Raw genomic sequence first — 20,967 nt, 5'->3', positions numbered from 1 at the left:
GCACGTCGAATCGGCGTGTCACTATACCATTCTATTACAAAATGGTCACAGCAAACTTCGTCGTTTCCGCTCTGCACGCGTTCACTTTCACTGATTACTGCACTCAACCGCAACAGCAACGAAATACGTTTCCGTTAATGCAGTCATTTTTTAGCCGACGCTGTACTTTCGTAAAAGATAGCGTGTTATTAAGTCGAAGCGGTTTCTCCGGCTCGCTTGTCCGTCCTAATCTTGATCGAACACGAAAGTACCACGGACAGAAAGAAGAGACGTTACGTGATCGAAGCAGAACAAGTTCAGCTCGTGTCCGTGAAAGGTTTCGAAAAATGAAATATTGTTCGGTTTAGGCGAGCTCGTGCATCAAACGTGGACGAAAGTTTTAGCAAACAGGTAGCAACAACCTCGGTATCAACTGGATTCGAAGGATTACCAACTGGAATTAACTTTATAACGACGACGGATATAAAATCGTAGGATTAAAGGTGATACTTATTTAAGCATCGTAAAATGCACGCGACTCTGGTATTAATGGGCGGCGAAACGTGTTCCAACGAGCCGTAAAGATTAGGAGCGCCATTATATGACGAACAACAACATTCCTCGTCGTTGCACTCGTTAAGACTCTCGTACTATCTTTTAATTTATACTCGGTGTTATGGCAAAGGGGCAAATAGTTGGAACTCGAACGACTAGATGAGCAGCTTTCTCATACAATAGAATTTGATCTTTAAGATACTACGTACATTCTTAGTATTTTATAGTTTCTCGCAGCTATCTTCCATTGTTCTTCATCTACGACTAACATTTCTATTGAGACAGAAATACATATATGTCTTTAAAGGATAATAAACTATGATATTTCAGATCAATTGAATTGTTTGCAAGCGTAAAAAGAAAACTAAACGGCACAAAATATCGCGCATATCCTTTGACTGGGAAGAACTCCGGAAGTCGAACAGAGAAGTAACGAAGCGTGAAAAATACGCGTGCAGATCTGCATATTTATACGCGTGTTTCTATTATTACCGAGTCTTTTCTTTCTTGTCGGGAGACCGCACGTATATCTCTTTATGAACGAACCTTTCCGGATGAAGAGGTCGCGGACGAGTTTCGCTTCGTGAAACGTCTCGATCGCCGAGCTAAATCGCTTAATCTGCGGACGATTCCCAACGTCGGCGGCCTGTTCGCTGTCTCTTCTATTTAGCTTCACCGGATGTCGACCGGCTGTCAGATTTCTGGCGATGGATCGCGGCTCGCGGAAGATATATTCGACGTCCTGCTCGATCGAAGTGACAGATACAGTCCGTTTGATGATGATAAATCGAACCGACAAAACTATTTGACGAATTTCGTATTAATGAAATGATTCACTCAATGAGACTTCCGCCACATTCCACAATGAAAATATAATTTAATTGCATAAATAAACATTTGTTTTTGGAAACTTGATATCGACTATAAATTACTTTGAGACCCAGTCGTCGTTTTGGAGAAAGGAAATTGGAGATCTTAATTTACATATTTTTTCCTTATACCCCCTTATGTTCATAAATTTCCCAGACTACCGTATTTATGACGAGTGAAAGTTTACGAATAACGTCACAAGATTTCTCCTAGTGATTTCTTTTCGTCGTTATCGCTGGCCTATACTTTCCTAAGTAAACGTTGCAACTTGATTTACCCCTTGATAGATTTGAGCATTACGATCCTGTTTTGACACGAAACACCGCAATTGGAAATACGATCACGGTAAAATTATAGCTCTGTTAACCGACTACCTGGCCGGGTAGGCTTCTATGCCCAACACCGGCGTAAAATGCGATCGTCAATTACGTTGTAGAGGTCTAATTGTTCGCGCGTGGTTTCAAGGCTACACGACGAGATTACAGCGTACTAAATGTTTGCATATGGTTTCTAGCGCGCAGGTTACACCCACGCGAAGCCCTGGATTAAAATCTGTCGGCTGGCTTCTCTCGTTATCGCGCGGGAAGTAAGATGTTCGTGAATAGCTGACGTCTCGACCGATTCGATCCGCTCGAGCGGCTATTATCGTTTGTCGACTTGCGTTTTCTGACGTTGATTACCGCGTCGGCGACTTAATGCGTCTGTCGCTCGCGTTTAAGCGATCGTTGAAAATGCAGCCACCGCGACACTACGCGCGACTGCGTTCGATCGCGACCACGAAACTCCGTAACAATGAAATAATGGTTCGTTTGATGTGGACCGCAGCTCGTATATACGTTCCTGGTTTATGAAGCTGGCAAAAACTTAACCTTGAGAAATTGCGATTAACCATCGAGGAATCGAAACCTTGGAAATCGTGTAAAAGCAACACAAAGCCAGTTTTAATTACACGAAGAATAGGCTGCGAGGCTATTCTTGTGCAATGGTCGGCGAAAGAAAACGTAAATGCGAAAGTATAAAGGAACTAGGAAAGACTATGAGCAATTGGGTAGAAACCTTGGTAGTCGTGAAAAAGCAGATGTTTCAATTATACGAAGAATGGGCCGCAAGGCCGGTACTTAACAACTCTTGATGTGACGGTTAGTGAAACAAATTGTAAATATAACAGTACAGTGAAATTAGGAATAACTGTAAGCATTCCAGACAACTGAAAATTGTTAATCTTCGTGCCAATAGTAGTCACTATAAATCGACAAAAAAGATTTCACTATTACTTCGTCGATTCTTCTTTAATCTCAATATCAATATGAGTTGCCCCATAGGCAGTACGATAACGTGTTTAATCGTCACACTAAGCGGAGCAATGTTCACGACTCATATGGAAAATGTAATTAACGCGAGGCTACTTATAACAGTTACTCAATACTCTTGGACGATCGGTTAAAGACGAGATATGCATTAAGTGGCAAGCAACGTGATCGAGGACCACGAAACGCAAATCGACGAGCGATGATAATCGCGCGAGTAAGACGTCGGATTTTGGCCGGCCGTCCGCGTTTCGTCTCCCCCTTAAACGGTTCTCGAGCACACCGGACGAGAGAGAAGCGAGGATCGCTTGGGTGGAGACGCGAGAGCAGCCGAAAGGCTTCGGACGAGGAACGGTGTGTGACAGCGTGTAATCTCGCCTTAGCTTCGAGCCTCGCCGAAATAACAGGTTCCTCTTTCCCTCGTTCAACGCGATCTTCTCCCTCTTCCTCTTTTTTCCTTCCTTTCTTTCTCTTCGTTCGTTTCTTCCTCGTCGTCGCGAAGTTCTCCACGATTCTTCGCTGATCGCCGCTCTTCTCTCTTTTACCATACGCTGTACAAAGTTACGATTTCGTGTTCGGAGACATTATTAAGCCAGCAGCGATGTCGTCATCGATGCACGCTCGAATCATCGTCCAGCGAATCGGATTCTTAATGTTCAACTGCTACACGTGGTTCACGCTCTCTTAGCGGATCTGAACGCCGCGATATCACCTGTAATGATGAATTTATAAAAATACACCGACGCTCGTTGCAGATGCCGAGATGCTCAAGTTCTTGACACTATAGCTGTTGCAATTCCAACCAATGGTAATGCAACTTTTATCTCGACGTCCATAATGTTGAGATACGATAGAAATAATCGGCAAGAAATGTAAACCACAAGGTTCCAATTGCGCTCTCCAGGTCATACTCTAGAAATACAAAGTAGGCTTCCCGTTTTAATATCTTCGAGACTTCCTTCTTCTTTGCCTTCTCAATTGTCGCAAATTCTTCTATTATCGTTCCTTTATTGCTCTTATACAACGAGATCAAGCTTCCGTTAACAACTTATCGACAAGTCACGTTCCGATCTCATAGTTACACAGCTAATACCTCCTACATACTATTAAGCGTTACGTAAAGCTCTGAATCGCCGGAGGGCAACAAATTACAACCGCGAAACGACAGATATCGGCACGGAGACCTAGACAACGATGCCAACGACGAGGTATTTATCGGTGTGTCATCGGTTCGACATTATTGCATGACGCTATCCCTCTATACTGCAGGGTGTTGCAAGTGATGGCATAATGTTCGCACGGCAAGATACTAAACGATCCATGCATCAACGTCGCGAAACTCCTGTGACACCTTTCCTTTCGCGGTAGCGATAATTTCATCGAACCGAAATCTTGATTAAAATTTGCCCGGCCCAGTGGTTATGGTAGAAGCCATATTTCACAGATCAATTTCTCCTGTTCGACGATCGAACGACGTGCAAACGACATCGGCCACGATCCTTCTCTTTCTCCATTCTACGAACGATGGAGACAGAAAAATGACGTTTCACTCGACTAAACACGATGTCGAGAGACTGAAAGCTATCCACGGTGGACGCGCAAGCCGACTGGTAGTTAGGTCGGTAGCTTTCGGTCGATCGTGACGTCGATCGGAAGTGAACACGGTTTTCAGGGGGAGCCCTAGTGTATCTCTGGTATCGCAGCACCAACGTGTCTCTTTCGCTATGGCATTGCGCCGGTTCCACCATGACGACGATGATATCGCAGTCCGCCGATCCGCATGAATACCGAAGAATCAATCACCGTACTGATCGGTGTGCCCGATAACGAGGCCCGCTGCACGATCTAGATTTGCATCGGTGGGCCACACCATTGAAATCATAATAATACCGCCGATCCATTATTACGCGGACCCGGCTACGAACCGGGATACAGATGTCGTTTAGCGGTCGGCTTCCAGCGAATACTCTCGTGGTAATTGATCCATCTCCGACCGCTGTCGACCGATTATATTATCACTCCTTGCGCGTCGATCGGAATTCGTGAGAGAACAATAGTCATCTTTGAAGACCGGATAAGTTCGACGTTTGAACTTTCATGGATGCTGAAGGGGTAGATTTGAGAACTTCATATTTTTCTATACGATGGAAATTGATTCTGAGACCGAGGTCTACGAAAATACTTGGCGCCTGTCTCTTTCATCACAGTGTCTGACTAGAATCTCAGCTACATTACAGCAGATTACATACCTTTCTTAATGATGAAGGACAATCTTAAAATTAATTTCTGTGAGATTGCTGTATATCTGTTACTGGAGCAATCGTTAAAACTTCAACCAGAATTAATTTCAGTAGCGACGAACAAGAATGCTTAATAGATAGATAGAGGTACGGACACGACTCAACGAGTTTGACTAGACAAGACGTGAACAGATTCAAGTCGATCAGCGATTCGGAGGTTTTCAAAGAGCTACGATGTCGACAGAAATTTATTCCGATAATGAACTCGGGTAGAACACCCGGTACAAAGTATTCGAGTGGCAAGCGCAATTCGAAAAGGTGGCGCGTGGACCGGTTCGGAACCACATTCCCCCTTGACAGAAGTGCCGAATCATTCGGAGCTGTTCCACTGTCAACGTTGAAACACAGAATTCTTATCGACGGGAAATTTGACCGCCGGTGCTACTCCTCCAGCGATACTACGAAATCTCGCGCTCAATTAAGCGATCATTGTGATCCTGATTCGTCGAGTTTCGTAGAACGTTGAACGTTGTTCGAGCACCGGCATTCAAGAAAAGTTAACGAACCTGTGATTAGAAAAATGTTATTTCAGGGATCAAGTCGTAGTTGCGCACCAGGGAACTTTGAACGAATATCCATTTATAAAATAATAATATGGAAGAGCTAGGACATAAAGTGATAAGTGAGTTTCTGTGTACCCCAGTCTCTTCGCGATTAATACACGAAGCCATTAAGTAAGATTTACAGAAAACGCTGAACTTGGTGCCTTTTCGAATCGTAGGAAACGCAATCTATAATCCAAGCTGACTCTCGAATCGTTCGATTCACGCCCGTCTTTAACCTCATGGGCGCATTAGTTTCCTGTCTTATGAGAAACCTTTGAACATCCTCGGAGTCGAACATTTACTTTGATGGCTAAGTAATGATTCTTATTTCACGCAACGCTCGTAGGACACACGGTGGCGATCCCGCGTACGACCGCAGAATAAGCGGGCTCTACGGTGCCGTATGGTAATCGCTATTCGGATTCCTCACCACGGGTCGCTGGATCATTGCGTTTCCTAGTAATAAATTGTGTACCTGAAGCCCCGCGTGATACGTACAAGCTTCCAATAAACGGCGCACTTTGTATCTTTTAATCTATGGAGCCACCGTGAAAAATTCGAATGGCATTCCGACGAAATTTCCCATGAACCGGCTAATCGCTTCCGTGACGTTCTAGTATCCCTATCGGGGCCGATAAACTATCAATTTATAAGAGAGGCTCTCCTGCCAACGAGGTTCACTTTTACATGAAGTTCTGAGATATCCTCGAGCGGTTTTGTTCGAAGCCGTAATATCGGATACGAAAGGAGAGGGTCGAAAGTGGGACCTCGACGCTAACAGCCGGGCAATCTCTGATTTTCTCTCCGAATGGCGGAGATGATACGGTCGGCCGGCAATTAGCCACCAACCTTACGCGTCCACTCGGTTCGTTCCAGTGCGGCTTGTGAACGTCCGCATCTCGTCGCCTGGTTTCTCTCTCGTCATAGCTGTGCCGGCCCGGGAGGATCATGAGCTATAATCACAAGAGGGGTCGTCGAGCATTACAAACAGCGGCCCGTCACGCGAGCCGGTCGAGTTAGCACCGTTCAGCCCGGGGACCATTGTCGGGTAACGTTGCCTTCCAGGGATCGTGGCAGCAGAAGAGGAGGACGGAAAAGAAGAAACGACGCGAAATCGGTAGTAGTTGATGATCATAATGGTGGAAGTCGAACGAAGGAAATGAAGAGGGCTTAAGGACGATGAAAGGAGCGGTCGTAGTAACAAAGACAACGAAATGTGTCCAGAAAGAGACGGTGACGAGAGAAATCGCAGGTTCTACCGGAGAATCTGGCCTCTCCGGGTTTCGCAGAGAACGAACGTATAATATCAGCGTGAGGAAGAAAGAGAAAGGACAGCGCGGAGTCGAAGGAAGATACGGGGAGAAGAGAGAAACGAAGATCTCTTTCCTGGTGGTTGGGAAGAGAGGGTGGGGGCAAGGTGGATCGCGGATTGAGTCATTATGCTTGCTCGGAGGAGACCACAGGCCTTGATGCGGGAACGGCTGCCATCGGCTCGTGAAAGGAAACCGACCGGATGATTCAACGTATACAGACGGACAAAGTAGTCGCGGTGCTTACTATACACTGCACTCATCCTTTCCTCGTCCCTATTCTTCTTCGTCTCCTTCATTGTCCGCATCTTCCTATTCCCTATTCCTCATCCAATTCTCTTCTCGTTTCTCTTCGCTCCATCGTTCATAGACCGCGCTGTGGAACTGGTTATGGTACGTTCATCAAGTTTGACCAGGACGAGAAGGACGGAGACCAAGATAACCTGTCGATCGCGCGTTAACTAATTTTCCATCCCGGTTGGCCGTTCGCGTTTTCTTAGAAATTGATCGTTTCCCGTTTTTTTCGCCAACATTGATAAAGCGACCTGACTCGTTACAGCGAAATTTATTAACGCGTTTGGTTGCTTTTCGACGATGCACTATCCAAGCAACGGAGAAATGCCTCTTCCAATGAAACGAGTTTTTTCTTAAGAGTAATTAACGTAGTAATGCGAAACGCACGCTGGAGTTTACTAATTAACGGTAATACACCGTTGTAAAAATTGATCGATCTTCATTTTTTCGCCCACGACGATAAAATCTCTTTCTTACCCGTTTCCTCGTACTTTTTCTGTCGTACGTCGCAATAAAAGCGACCGAACTCATTACGCAAAAGTTTGTTAACGGGCTCGATTCTTCTTCGTAATACGTTGGTTAATTAAATGGCTTGTAATTTATGTTGGCAGCAAGCAAAGCGCGCCTTTGTTATCAGGGGGTAATTGGACTTTAGCAAAATCGAGCAACGCTACCGGTTTTTTCGCCGGGGCAATAAAGCCCGCTCGAACGAAAAGCATTAATAAATTCTATTCCGGTTCCACGTGAGGTGCGTTCTCTTAGTAAGAAGCGATTTAAGCTAAAGATCATTTACAGCCATTCCGGTGATATTCTTCGAGTAATTTTCATTATTGTGTTAAACGATATCAAAATTAATCCACTGCGATAACGAGAAGTAAAAATTTGTTGCGTACGTTATTCTCCGAGCGATGTCGGTCTCTCTTAAACTGATAATCGAATCATCGAACAGCAGCACCTTGTTGGAATCGCGACAAAGATCGAGATTGGGTCAAGTAGGACTATTGCACCCGCGTGTACATCAATATTGTGACATCGGACTGGTCCATCGACGAGTTCTGCACCGGTATCATTATGGGTAGCTAAGCCACCACTGGATTTTATCTCGATCATCGAGCCGGTGTAAGCCAAACGAGTTGACAAGTCCACGATTCGTCGGAGAAAGGAAGGTCGGGGCGACAAATAGAAAAGGAGAAACCACAGGTACCAGGGTCGAGGAACAGAAAAATCGTTGCCTGAAACCACACGATCGATTACCTGACTCTTGGAAAGAGAGGGAGCGCGGTCGGGAATCTTTTGACAAGTCACTTTGGACCGGGCAACCTGCTTTCGCGGAATCGTTCCCATTGCTCCCGGCTGATACCAATCTCGCTAACATATCGTCCAGCCCACAGACACCATAGTGAAATGCATATTTCGGTACATTGCGTGTCCCTCCATTCCTGTCCGTTTGTTTCCCCATTTCTTCCCCTTTATTTGTCTCTGTGTTTTAAAATGCGAGGCGAGCGTAGGTGTCCTGCGGAGTATCAAAATTTATTCGCTCTCACCCTCTTGCGCGTTAAACGCTAGATTCTCCTGTGTTCATCACCGTCCGATTGTGTCACCACCCGATTCACGCGATACGATGCGATTAAAGTCACACGGAATTGTTCGAACATCTGTTTTCCCTTAAGTAGCTTCACGCCCGATAGTTCACGTTGAACGAGAGTCGAGAACGAGACAGTCGAGAAAAAAATTCCCTCGTCGTACAGATTGCCATGATCGTAACGGTGAGAAACGCGATACAGGGAAAAAGTGGTCGTTTGAAACGTGTACGAAAGACTTCATCAACTTTCTTAATGCGAGAGAGTTGCGTGGCAGTACGTACATCAGGGTACGCGTGGGGTCGCGCACGACAAACCAGCGGGAGATCGTAATTTGCGGCATAACTCGACGAAGAAGAGCGCACTTTCACGGGCATCGCGACTGCTCTACTTGTCATTCGTCTAACTGTACATTGTTATTATGTCGTTCAGGAATGTGGCGTGGAACGGATCCCCGGATAATATCACATGACACGCGTATTCACCGACCTTTCTTGTACCGTTTAAATCCTGTTTCTAAGTACTGTACGTGTCACTGCCCTGGTACGTGTAATTTCGAATCAATAATAATGATATTACGTCACATAAACTATTACACATATACATGTTAGACAAGAGAAAAAGGTATGCTAATAATAAAAAATATTCGTTTCGTATTTCAATTGCAATCGGAGCGCCAGAAGAGATTGCAACGGCGGAGACTTCAACGCCGGCACAAGCGGGATCGATACGTTTTCCCAGCGGTCGGCAATTAAACCGAATCCGTGCTCGTGGTCGCGGTTACGGGAGGAAGAGTAGCATAACACGGCCGCGTTTGTGCCTTTTCGAGCATCGAAATTGAAGAATTTACGAGGTTGACCAGCCCGAGCATTTGCCTTTACACCGCACCTCCCTTAGCCCGTTCCCTTAACAGCATCCTCGTATCTGCGGCCGGTCTCCCTCGCGTTCGAATTTCGTGGTCCCACGTCGATGCTTTCTCGTCTCGTTTCGTCCATCCGTCCGCTCGTCCGTCCGCCCGTCCATTCGTCCGGCGTTGCCGCGCGGATTCAATGTCCATGCAAAGTAAACGGCGGTCTCGAGAACGGCTGTCAATTATCCGTTATATACGGCCCTGGCCCTCGAACCCATTCTTAACGACCCCTTAAAGCTGGCCACGAACAGTCCAGCCCCCTCTCCACGCGTCTCTCTGTATCGCGCCCGAAAACTCGGAGGCATGGGGAGGCCTTCTTCGACGACAACGAAAATGACCACGAGGACACGAGCGGACCAACGAGAACGAGCCAAGGAACGAACGAACGCGCGACACGAGAAGGACGAAATTGAAGAGGAGGAAGACCGGCTGCGAAACCGGGGGTGAGGTGGAAGCGGTTTCCGGGAATCGTTTGGTATTCCAACGCTACCGCCACTCGCGGCACCTTCCTCCTTCAAACTGCGGACAGATTCCTCTGCGGCCTCGTCGAAGAGGCCGATACAGGGACGATCGCTTCTATAGCCGCGCCGCGAAGTGTGTCAGAATTGCAAATGGACAGCGCGGCAGCCGACGAAACACAGAGACCGACGCAGTCGACGGAAAGAGGGCGCGAATTCCAACGTGTAATTCTCTAAGATGGATTCGAGCCGAGACCAAGGAATTCGTGCCGTTCCGTTCCAAGTGGGGGAGTCGGGGTTTCGGGAAAAGGGCTGACGCGTTCCGTCGACAGTGGGAAAGATTCGTTCCGATTTTACGAGAGAATTCGTCCCTTTGTCCCGCTGAGAGGAACTGTCTCTTTTTCTAGCGCGTGTTTGTTTTACGACGCAGAGAATGAATCCTCTGTGCCAGCAGAAAACCTTCGAGTCCGAGTCAAGGTTCTGTAACAATGAAATTTTCTGAGCAAGCTAGAGCTTCTTTATGACCACGATTTAAAATTCATAGCGGAATAATACGATAAACAAGATCGGTTGGCGCGAAGTTAACGAATCTTTTAACGAGGCGACGCTCGCGGAGCACAGGAACGAATGACGCGGCGAAGAGAACGTTCAGGTTAACAGGTACGAAGCATCATTCTCTCGCTCGTAAACGCCAACGCCTCGTAATTATAACGATACGTCCCGTTCGAACGTAACGAGCCAACTGAGAGGAGATCGAAAAGCCACGGGCTCCTCTCGTGGCACACCGAGGCTTTCGGTCTGCTCGTTACGTTTATAGCGGAGAATCGCAAATCAATCAATTTCTCTCACGAGGAGACCTTTTTCCGAACGAGTTAATTGACCGTAGCGCGACAAGCATCGTGCTCTAAGCTGACTTCATCACGATTTGTTAACGTAACCGTATATACATACTACAGCGAACCGCTGTGTTCACTCACCGAGTTCAGGCTGCTCACGATTCCTGTCAAACTCCTGCTGGATCTCGCACGATTTGGTTAGTTGTCTCGTTTACACCGTTCTTGCTCAGCTTCCTACTCGAATTAATCGCGTGAACGGCGTTACGTAACGGTGTGAATTTCTTCGAACACACAAACTTGACGCGGGCTCTTGAAATTATAAAAACACGATAAATTTTGTAACTCGTTTAAACCAACGCGACTTGATCTCTTGGAAAAGTGGTATACGACGATATTCTATTGTTCTGTACTCCATCATACACGGTGTAAGTTAAAATTAAATTTGACAGATTGTGCTTACCTCGATCTTCGTAATACCTACTGTTCTCAGAGATCAGTAACGGATGATCAAGGTTTTGGAACGAGGATCATTGGAATTTTACTGGCACGTCTATTTAGATACGCTTGGATGTTCGCGTTTTTCGTACGTAGAGTGATTGAAAACGCCTGAAGCGTGGAATACGCGGCGATTCGTCGAAGGCGCGTCACCGTGTGCGGATAATAGCTTATTAACAAAGCATCGGCAAGGCGCGCGAGGAAGTGACAGAGCGGTCTCTCGAATCAAGCGGAACAGAGAAAATAAAAAAGCAGGCGAACAGGGAGGTGCGACGAAGAAGGAGATGAAATCCTGATGCCAGGAGTCCAGTCACGGGTTTTGTCGACGCCTTCGAGAGAAGGGTCTTGACACAACGGGGCTTTAATTACGCCGATATCACGGTAATTAAGCCGATCAATGCATGCCATTGTGCGGCGACCGCGGGGCCCCATCGACGCTAAGGCCCAACCATAATCACGGTCATGGACCCCCTTCGTCCGACACAAAAGCACCCCGGCCCATGGGACACCAGGGCGTTTCGATCCTTGTGCGTTACTTCTTTTTGTGGAGAAACCGCGTGAAAGGAGGCGCAAAAATTGACGCGATCTTCCACATGATACAATTCGTTTAATTGAAACACGAGCACAATATAATTCTCGCGAAGGCTCACCTCGATTTCGTGCATGAACAATGTTTCTCGTCAAGCTCTATCGACAAATTGTCGAGAAATACAAAGACACGACATGGTCGAACACGAAATTTCCGAATTCTTGGAATCAATTTAACGATGTTTAAAGGTGCACGAAGTTAGAACGAACGATAGGACGATAGAAATTACTGTTACGATTTATCCTTAATTCTAGTCCTTCGTGGCTCGTTCTTTCAATAATCACGAGCAATTATATTGCGCGTGGCTGGAAGGCAGGTTCGGGCTGTGACGAATATAAATACGCTCCTTTCAATTTCTCGTAGTTGAAAGAAACGCGGCGTGGAAGGTGGTATTTCTTCGAGTCGAGGGAAATCGTGTGTGAAATTCGTTGCTCGAGGCGGCCACGGTCTCGTGGCACATGGTCGTTCGTCGGGGTAATCGCGGCTTGTGTAAGCATCGATACCAGAAAATTGTTCGAAGTCGCTCCTCCCTAAAGCGTGCTCGCTGGGAGGTTAGTCTCGTCGCAGATACCAACACGACAACGTTCATTCTATTAATCGAATGGAGTTTGCGTTACAATCATCCGCACGATATTTCCCCGTAATATGCGCCAGTTGCTCATTTTGTCGAGTAGAATCCTCGTGGCTTCCAGTTATCAGTGATTATAGCGTAATTCGTGATCTTCGTAAGGGCATTTCACCTTTTCGATCATGTTACGGTTTTCATTACGAATTCGAAGGTATGTTGATAGTTATAGCAGTCTCCGTTGTATAACGAGATCATAAATTGAGGCATGAAGGAACGGTATTACTTGTTGTAAGCCATTTTGTACTTTTAGCGAAAGTTATACCAAAACTGAGATAAAAAATGTATGCAGCGAGGAATAATCTGTCATCTCGGCAATTCCCCTGTTAGCAACGCGTTTCTACAATATTTACATTCAACTTGGAAGACTTTTCCATTCAAGAAAAAAATGTAAATTTCAATGATTCAAGGGAATTTCAATAATAACAAAAATATAAAAAACTACAAAAAAAATATGGTATGTTTAAAATAACAGCCCAAGAATACTCAGCAATCACGTGCCATATTGTTACACCGTGGAAGTTACTAGAAACTGCTTACACGCCTAATGGAACATATTCGAATCTTGTCATCAAAAAAATCGATGAAAGGAAGATGCATTAGATCTCTCGGTGATTAAAGTCCGTCGCTAGACCGTGGAACGATGAGAATATTTCCAAAGGTGCATCGTCACCATTCCTTTGTGCACTGCCCCAATTACAAGAAACACTCCTAAGGACGCGACTCATCAATCCCAGTTATTCGGTCGACGATGAACGTACGAACGCTTTGTCACTGTTTACCGAGGTTTATCCGTCGCGTAAAACTCGGAACTTGGAAGCGATGAGACGAAGGGAGAAAGATTTGTTTGCGACCGCCCGCACCGTTTCAACTGTTTGTCGTAGGAGTTAGGACGACCGAGCGTTCCCCACAAAGTGCCGCTCTTTCTCTCTCTCTCTCTTTCTCTCTTCGTCTGGTCGGTTCAGAAAACGAAACGACCAGCCGAACGGTATACTTTTTAGTCACTATTTGCGCCGGTGATTCACGAAACACGAGCGGAAGAGGATCATCAGTCTGTTCACTGCAATCTCTCGCTGCTTTCCTGGACAGATGTAGGTATCCTTCCAATTGGGAAGCGTAATGTTTCCACGCTGCTTCCATTAACCGTATTTATCCGGAACTTCTTGTCCATTTCAACCTGTTAAAAGAAAGTCGTTCTTTGGTATCTACACCATCCTTTACTCGACAATTTCCTGAACGTTTAAAGGAGGATCCAACGTATACTCGAAGGATTCGTTTCACTGTAAAGAAATAATAGTCTTTTTTAAACGTCTCAACCAAAATCCATTGTTTAATGGGGATGTTCACGTTGCAGGTGACGGTCGTCAGTACGAGCACACCAAGCACCAACACGGTTCATCCCAGCGTAAACGACATGGACTGGTTTGCCGGTGTGGCCGAGGAGGAACTGCTGTACTACACGGGCGTCGGCAACGACGTCGATTCTCTTTGGGCTGTGATCGGGAGCTTCGTACCACCGCCGCCTAGACCACCTTATTTACCCGAGGAGGGTGTTACCACCGACGGACTTACCACTTGTGATTTGTGTTCGTGGGCGTGGAGGAACAACAGGCATTCCTTTTCTCTCGACGGCACTCTCGGTAAGTGCCACCGGCACAATCTTATTTCCACCCTTCACGCGCTCCATTCCAACGATACTGATATTCCAGATATTCGTGGGTAATCGTTCAAACACGCGACGAATCGTTTACTCGATCAAATTTATAGATTTTTCATCGGTTCCAATTAAGATCCTTTGTCTGAGTGTTTTGCTTTGACGACGCGTTTCTGAAAGATGATGTTTTCAGTGTCCCTTTCGGAATGCCTTCCTCTTGTCAGCTCTTCAACTCTCTTGAAAAGGGTTAGGAAAGTATTATAGTGGTAACATCAAGGGCTACGTGTTATTCCTTCTGTACATACTCTACCGTATTTTTGGCGTATTTGCCGAGTAAACAGTTTTTCTAGAGGATGCTTCAAGCCAAGTTTCTATCGAAAAACAAGGTCTCTCCTAAAGTATCCTCTGAGTCCAGTGACCAGTACGACTCTCGACATTCGCGTAATTAAAGGATTTTCGAGAAAAATCAGACTAGATGAATTTTTGCGGACGTTTATTACGAGATGTAACGATGCACACCGACTAAGAAAACGACGGGCATTATCGGACGTTCCATCCTGAGGTCTCTCTTGCTCGTTTTTTACATAAGAAAATAGAAGCGACTTCATTACAAGAAGATACTCGAAATCGATGGTCAGGCAGCTGTCGATACAGTCGCAATACACATTGGAAAATAGATTATTAAGATTTAATGTTAGGTAATAGAACGTTAGAATGTGTATATCTCTAAAGCAAACTATTAAATAACATTTACCGCTTGTTTCCGATAGAATCAATGAAACGAACGATCGATCTGCTTGTACATTTGAGGGAAAGAAGGAAGAGGAGTAGTCTTTTAATGTACGTGTAACGCTACGTAGAACATTAACGTCTCGTATACCTGGAAGGCGTTCGCGATGTCATAATCGATAGGACGGAATTGGTTAAAAGGTAAAAAAGGAACGAGCACGCAAGGTGTACGTCTTCCAGCGTATGGGGTCCTCGGGGTGAAAGGTCGACCGTTGGGTGCACCATGGGAGGCCCGGCGTGCGTTCGTGCCTGTAAAACTTCACTCCACCGCTCTCTCGCACGCTCCCTCTCCACATGTCCCTCATTCGACTCGCGCTAATTCTCGTGACGGACAAATTAAGACGGATAATTCAAGAGCTCGCCCTCGCTTTAGCCCGACCTCCACATCCGGCTGAGACGTTTCGACCAATCGGAGGTCCGATACGACCACTCCTGTGACTCTCCCTTCAGCGATCGTATTCACGATCTATTTTTCTCTCCTCGTTCTTCGACTTAGTTGACACGGTGGTAATCGTAGAGATTCGTATCAAAAGACTACGAAACGAAACAATAAAAAGAAATAGAAAAAAGTATTTCCAGACTGCCAGGTTTTGAGATGCGAACATTTGAATCTGTCAAATTCGATATGGACGATTTCAAGGATGGTTATAAGAATTCAAGGTTGGTTACGCGGAATTGAATAATAAAAGACAAGATTGCATATAACTGAACAACGTAAAAACAAAACCGCATCGATCGGTGCTTAAACACTCGATGTAGAAACGGTTTCGATTGAAAAGGTTCTTTGGACGGAGGCCGTGCTGTACATTCGGTCGGAGGAATTCGTCCAATCAGAAAGCCAGCTCTACCCTGAAGGACCTTGGTTCGCACGTACGCGAACCAAAGTGTACATACATACATACGTAAGTCTGTTCGTATCGTGGCAGGGTGCCCCACCTCTGTTCGAGGCCTGTTCGGCGCAACCGCCCTCCTCCTTGTTTCAGCCCCTGCGGGCCCCATCGTTCCAGGCACGCATTATCGCCATTACCATGAATTCCAGCAGTTATTACGCCTCTGTTGTACCGCCACGAAAATGGCGGCCCGGTGCATCCTACCGTGCAACGAGGACGCGCTCCGTTCGGCCCCATCCCCGTTTCGCTCGGGCGCCTGTGCTCCCGGCATGTCGTTCCACCGCTTACGCCAGCCGACAATTAGCTTGGAGAATGGTGGCTTCGTTTTCTCGCCGCGTTTCGTCGCCCGCTTCATTTTAAAGCGAAGATTTATTCCTCCTTCTGTCGACGTAGCGGCCGCCTGACGAACCACTGGCGAACGGCTCGGGCGCTCGTAAATCCAACGAAAGGTCGCGCGAGGACGGTCGAGCGAAACGCAAGGTCCGAGATACCATGGAAATTGAAACTCGCACGCCACAGTCGAAAGACGAGCGCGACCCGTTCAAGTGATGGATGACTCGTAATAAGCCGTGCGGTCGATTTTAATGCCGTTATTAAAGAGATAAATCAACTAAAGATCGAGGCGCTTCGTAGACCGATGAGATTGCGGCCGATCCGCGGTCGGGCGTTGTTGTCTTGTCCGAAACCGATGCAATTACCCTGCGAAAAACGCTAAGATAAATAGGAGGGAGGGAATGGGAGAAGATAAAGAGAGAGGAGACCTCGAGATGGGGGGATGTTTAAGGCAGCCTCGCGATGGGGTAATCATCGCGTCACTTCGCATCTTGCGCGACGTAATAATTACGAGATCGCGCCTCCGACTCGAGAGTCGGTGGTGCGAGTGCGCGAACTGGTCGTCGTGGCATGAAGCGGCGCGAAGGAGAAGACGGGATACAACGGGCGGACGAACGAAACGCAAGGGACAGAGAGAACTTAATTCGAGCTCTCGAGTTTCTTTCGAGACCGGCTCTCGTGTGGACGCGCGATTCCTCGTGACTTCGGGACCACTCGTTCCTTAGCACGACAACGTTGCTAAGCATCTTTTTGAACGTGCTGTTTGATCGCGAACATTTCTCCACTCGAGTTTTTCGAGAACCGATTTTTAAACGAGACGTTGCATTCCTCTTTGTACCCCCGAAGTACGAAACGCATATTTCTTAGAATTAGATGCGGGATATATGTATAATATAGTGCTTACCCGAAGACTGGGTAAATTACCACGTCGAAAGTTGACAGCAGCAATCGAGACGCATCGCAAGATACGAGTGTATAACGGTCGATGAAAAAGGATCAGCCGGAGGCGACGCGTTTCCATCAGCGATCGCCGCTCGATTTTAACCGATCGTCCATCGACAGTGGATCGTTCGAGTAAAATGAGGGTGCACCCAACGGAGTGCCGACAACCGCAAAGAAACACGCTAACGCGACGGTTGAAGCGTCGTGGCAGCATCTCGAATGGGAAGTCGAAATCACCGCGTGAAGCTCCGTTTTGAACGCAATGGATCGTGGCTCGCTTGATTGTGAGCTAATCACGCGATGCCGCACGAAATGATCGCAGACCGTCAATTAGAACGCGAAGCCGCACGCTGATTGTAATAGCACACGTCGAACAGCCTCCTTCGAGCGTGTAAAACCGTGAGACAACTTCATCCCTCTCGCAGCGAATGTCATTTATCGTCCGTGGTCTGGTTTAATCGGTTGCTTGTTAGGATATCCTTGCGTTTCGCAAAAGCATGCTCGTCCTCGCCTGAGTCATCCTTTTAATTCGCGTTACGCGCCCCCGGCTACGTATATTCGTATTGGGCCGATGTTATCTCTCGTTGCGTACTTATATACTGGACCCAGGCTACATAACGAGGCCTCTTTTTCTCTTTGCCCGGTCCAGTAACAGCCCCTCTGCTCTGACCGGGAGCGTTCTTGTCGTAGCGTTGTTCGTTGTGCTTCTTTCTCCTCTGCGAGCGGCGCATCGTCACACCTTTGGTAACCAGGATAACGCCTCGAGATTTTGGTGCCTCGAAGTTGGGGTACAGAAAACTGGGACTGCTTTCGTGAAATTCACTTGGTTTCTTCCCGGAAAGTTCGAAGATTTTCGTAATTAAAAATCGCAGTGTCTTTAATTATCATCCATTTTTTTGTTTCCATGATCCGTTTCTTAAAAAATTAAAGAGTTTCGCGTTGATATGTCGTAATTATCAAACTTTTTCGTGCTGCGATCTGCTTCTCCCAAAAAAGTGGAATGTCAGAGACTTTTTCTTTGCATAGAAAAAATCCTTTATCTTCAACGACCACAAGTATAAGGTAATCCCTGTACAACGAGTTCACTTTTACGTAAGGGGTCGGCAACGATAAATCGTGCGGGAAGAGGAGCTGGGAGTACCCCGTTTAATTGAGCCGGGCATCTAATCGAGGAATCCATTGGTCATCGGTGTCGTTTTCTCCCCGTAGCCACGATGTCGCATGTTTCGGTTCGCAGAAAAAAGGAGAAACAGGCTGGTTCGCGCCCGTAAAGTGCGAGCTGCAGAAGGATGCAAACGAGAGCGAACCAGGTCCCTTTCGTGCGACCGAAAATTTTTCGACGGCTCCTCCTGGTGCCCGGCACTTTTATATGCTCTCTCCCGAGCCGCGTACTTTTAATCTTAGAGGCAATCTCGCCCACGTAGATTTATTGGCAGCGGTTTCTTGCGCGCTGCAGGGCTACCGTACACTTGTGTGCTCCCCTTTGATTGCGTGCACCCCGATTCGTTACGCGTGCTCGCATTTATCGGCCGCTTACGGTTAATCCGCGCGTCCTGCCGAGGAATTGTTCTCAGCTCGACTCCAATGTATGGCAGAAATAAACCAATTTGACGTTTTAAATAAAACAAAACGGATACAGGACGCTTTTGGATTCTGGAGTGGGCGAATCTTGCCGATTCTTTGGTAGCGTATGATGGAAATGAACGAAGTTCGTGTACTGGTTGATATTCCAACTCGACTTAGGACCTTAAAAAGTTGACGATAGGATTTTCAACAAGCGTGAGACGAAAAATTCACACGCAGGCATTTTCTATTACTTTCAAATGCTATATGTATATGTAACATAGCAATACGTCAAAGAAATACGTTTCTAGATCATTTTCAGTTATCGCGCCAAACCTGCGCGTTCGAAGCTCACGAAAAATCCTACCATCAGATATTCAAATTTCCGTGGTTACAATTTCCTTGATAGTTCGGAGAATTTTTAATTGCCTTTTATGAAAGCCATTAGTTAACAGCACTCAAGTCCATAATCTTGATAGGTCTCGACAAATGAGCTTCTCACAAGAACAGCCAATAACTCAAATGAAGCTACATGGCGCGATGGCATGATTCACGCGGCAATGCGAACTCGTCGTTCCATGATCCTGATGAAAAATGCTAAGCGGCCGCCTCGAGCAGATGGCGCAAAGGAAAAAAAGAAGTTGTGAAATTGTATTTGCATGGCAAATTGAAAGCGGATAACAGGCGTAACAGCGCTGATCGTCGAACGATTAATTAACCGCGTCGTGCGTTAATGATATGCAAACAAACGGCACTCGGATACGTTCGAGCGAATCATTAATCCGCGGAGAAGTTGTCGGTGCAACGATGAATTTAGGGTTATATACGAAAGGCGCACATGTGGCACGTGCATTATCGCCACGAAAGACCGATTTATCGACTCATCCTCGATTGATCGAGTCAGCGATTGTCGCGGAACGATATATTACGCGAAGTTTACTTTGAAACGAAGCGTGTAAATCATAACCGAAGAGGTGTTGCTACAAATTAAGGTATACAATAGCTGTAACACCATAATTACCGTATTCGAGTAGCGTGGCGATCATTAAACACAGGAAGACAGTTGTGTTTATCGTCAAGATGCTCGTAACTTCTTAACAATGACAATCGATACAATCAACAAGGACCGAGCAACGAGTCGAGGCTAATGATCTCGTTGATATTGAGAACTACGTGCTTCGTGAAAACTTACATGGGTTTTGTAACCTTGAGACTGAGTGGAATTACCTTTATCACAGACACGTAATGAGTTACAGATTATTCTAAGACATCCAGTCGTCTTCCCAGACACTTGTCGTCCTTATAAATACCTTCAAAGCTGGTCGCAGGTGCCTTCTCAGGCTATCGTCTCGTTCACGATAATAGCGCACTGCGTTTGCTATCCGACGTTCTCACGTGGGTCGCGCTTAACGAGTTTTCTGTTAGCTTACAACTATCAGAATGATAGTTGCAAAGCGGTTCGAATCTCGTATGTAAATTTTACTGGACTTTCAAGTTTCGTAGAAACAAGACGCATTCGGTAATCATTCTCGAATTCCATTAAAATTTACGCGAGCAATAAGTAGCGCTCAACCAATAACGAGCCAAAAAGTCGTTGCCCTTCGGCTTAATTTCATTCGTCGAATGATCGTTTCTCGAAGACAACATTATTTCTACGCTTTCCTCCTAATCGCAGGTGTATCGTTGGTTGTCACTGACTCGACCCATTCCCTGGACCGATAACAGAACGCGGTGTACACTTAAAAGTTCTCACGAGGATCGCACTTAACAAGCTTTCTTTCTGCTCGTAGCGTAAAGAACGGTCATATTGATACACCGAGCTACGCGATTCTGCCTGCGGTATTCAGGTAATTAAGATTACAAGTCGCGTCGATTACCTGGAGACAGGCTATCGCGTGTTTTCCAACGGCTGAACACAGTCGTCTTGATGCCTCTTATCTTCGCCACTTACCGAACTATGCCGAACTTAGGCGTCTTATCTCGGAAACACGGCCCATCCACCGTGTTCCGGAAACATCCGCGTTCTACGCTCTCTCCTTCTTCCTCTCGCAACCTTTTTTTTCACCATGGTGACACGCGCACAGCCACGCACACGCGTGTGTGTACACAGATACGTTGTTCGTTTAGGAATTCTTGTCGTTGG

The 20,967-nt window shown here is 46.4% G+C and overlaps 2 protein-coding genes across 4 annotated transcripts in view; one reads left to right on the top strand and one right to left on the bottom strand.

The window, feature by feature from the left end:
* The window catches only part of LOC117204457, a 56,922-nt gene extending 45,681 nt beyond the window's left edge, over nt 1-11,241 (bottom strand). Inside the window, exon 1 of the mRNA XM_033441870.1 lies at nt 11,086-11,241. The gene's annotated coding sequence lies outside the window, so the exon portion shown is untranslated. The remainder of the gene's footprint in view (nt 1-11,085) is intronic.
* LOC117204456 (TSC22 domain family protein 1) overlaps nt 1-20,967 on the top strand; it is a 97,234-nt gene that overhangs the window by 50,414 nt on the left and 25,853 nt on the right. For all 3 annotated transcript variants that reach the window (XM_033441869.1, XM_033441867.1, XM_033441866.1), the window contains exon 2: nt 14,008-14,293. In XM_033441869.1, coding sequence (XP_033297760.1) covers nt 14,068-14,293 — 226 coding nt within the window. In that variant the 5' untranslated portion in view covers nt 14,008-14,067. The remainder of the gene's footprint in view (nt 1-14,007; nt 14,294-20,967) is intronic.

Source organism: Bombus bifarius, unplaced genomic scaffold (assembly GCF_011952205.1).
Source record: "Bombus bifarius isolate JDL3187 unplaced genomic scaffold, Bbif_JDL3187 scf7180000007978, whole genome shotgun sequence".
In the NCBI taxonomy this organism is placed as follows: Eukaryota; Metazoa; Arthropoda; class Insecta; order Hymenoptera; family Apidae; genus Bombus; species Bombus bifarius.
Note: the sequence above shows the minus strand (reverse complement) of the source record. Positions and strands in the feature narration are given on the sequence as shown.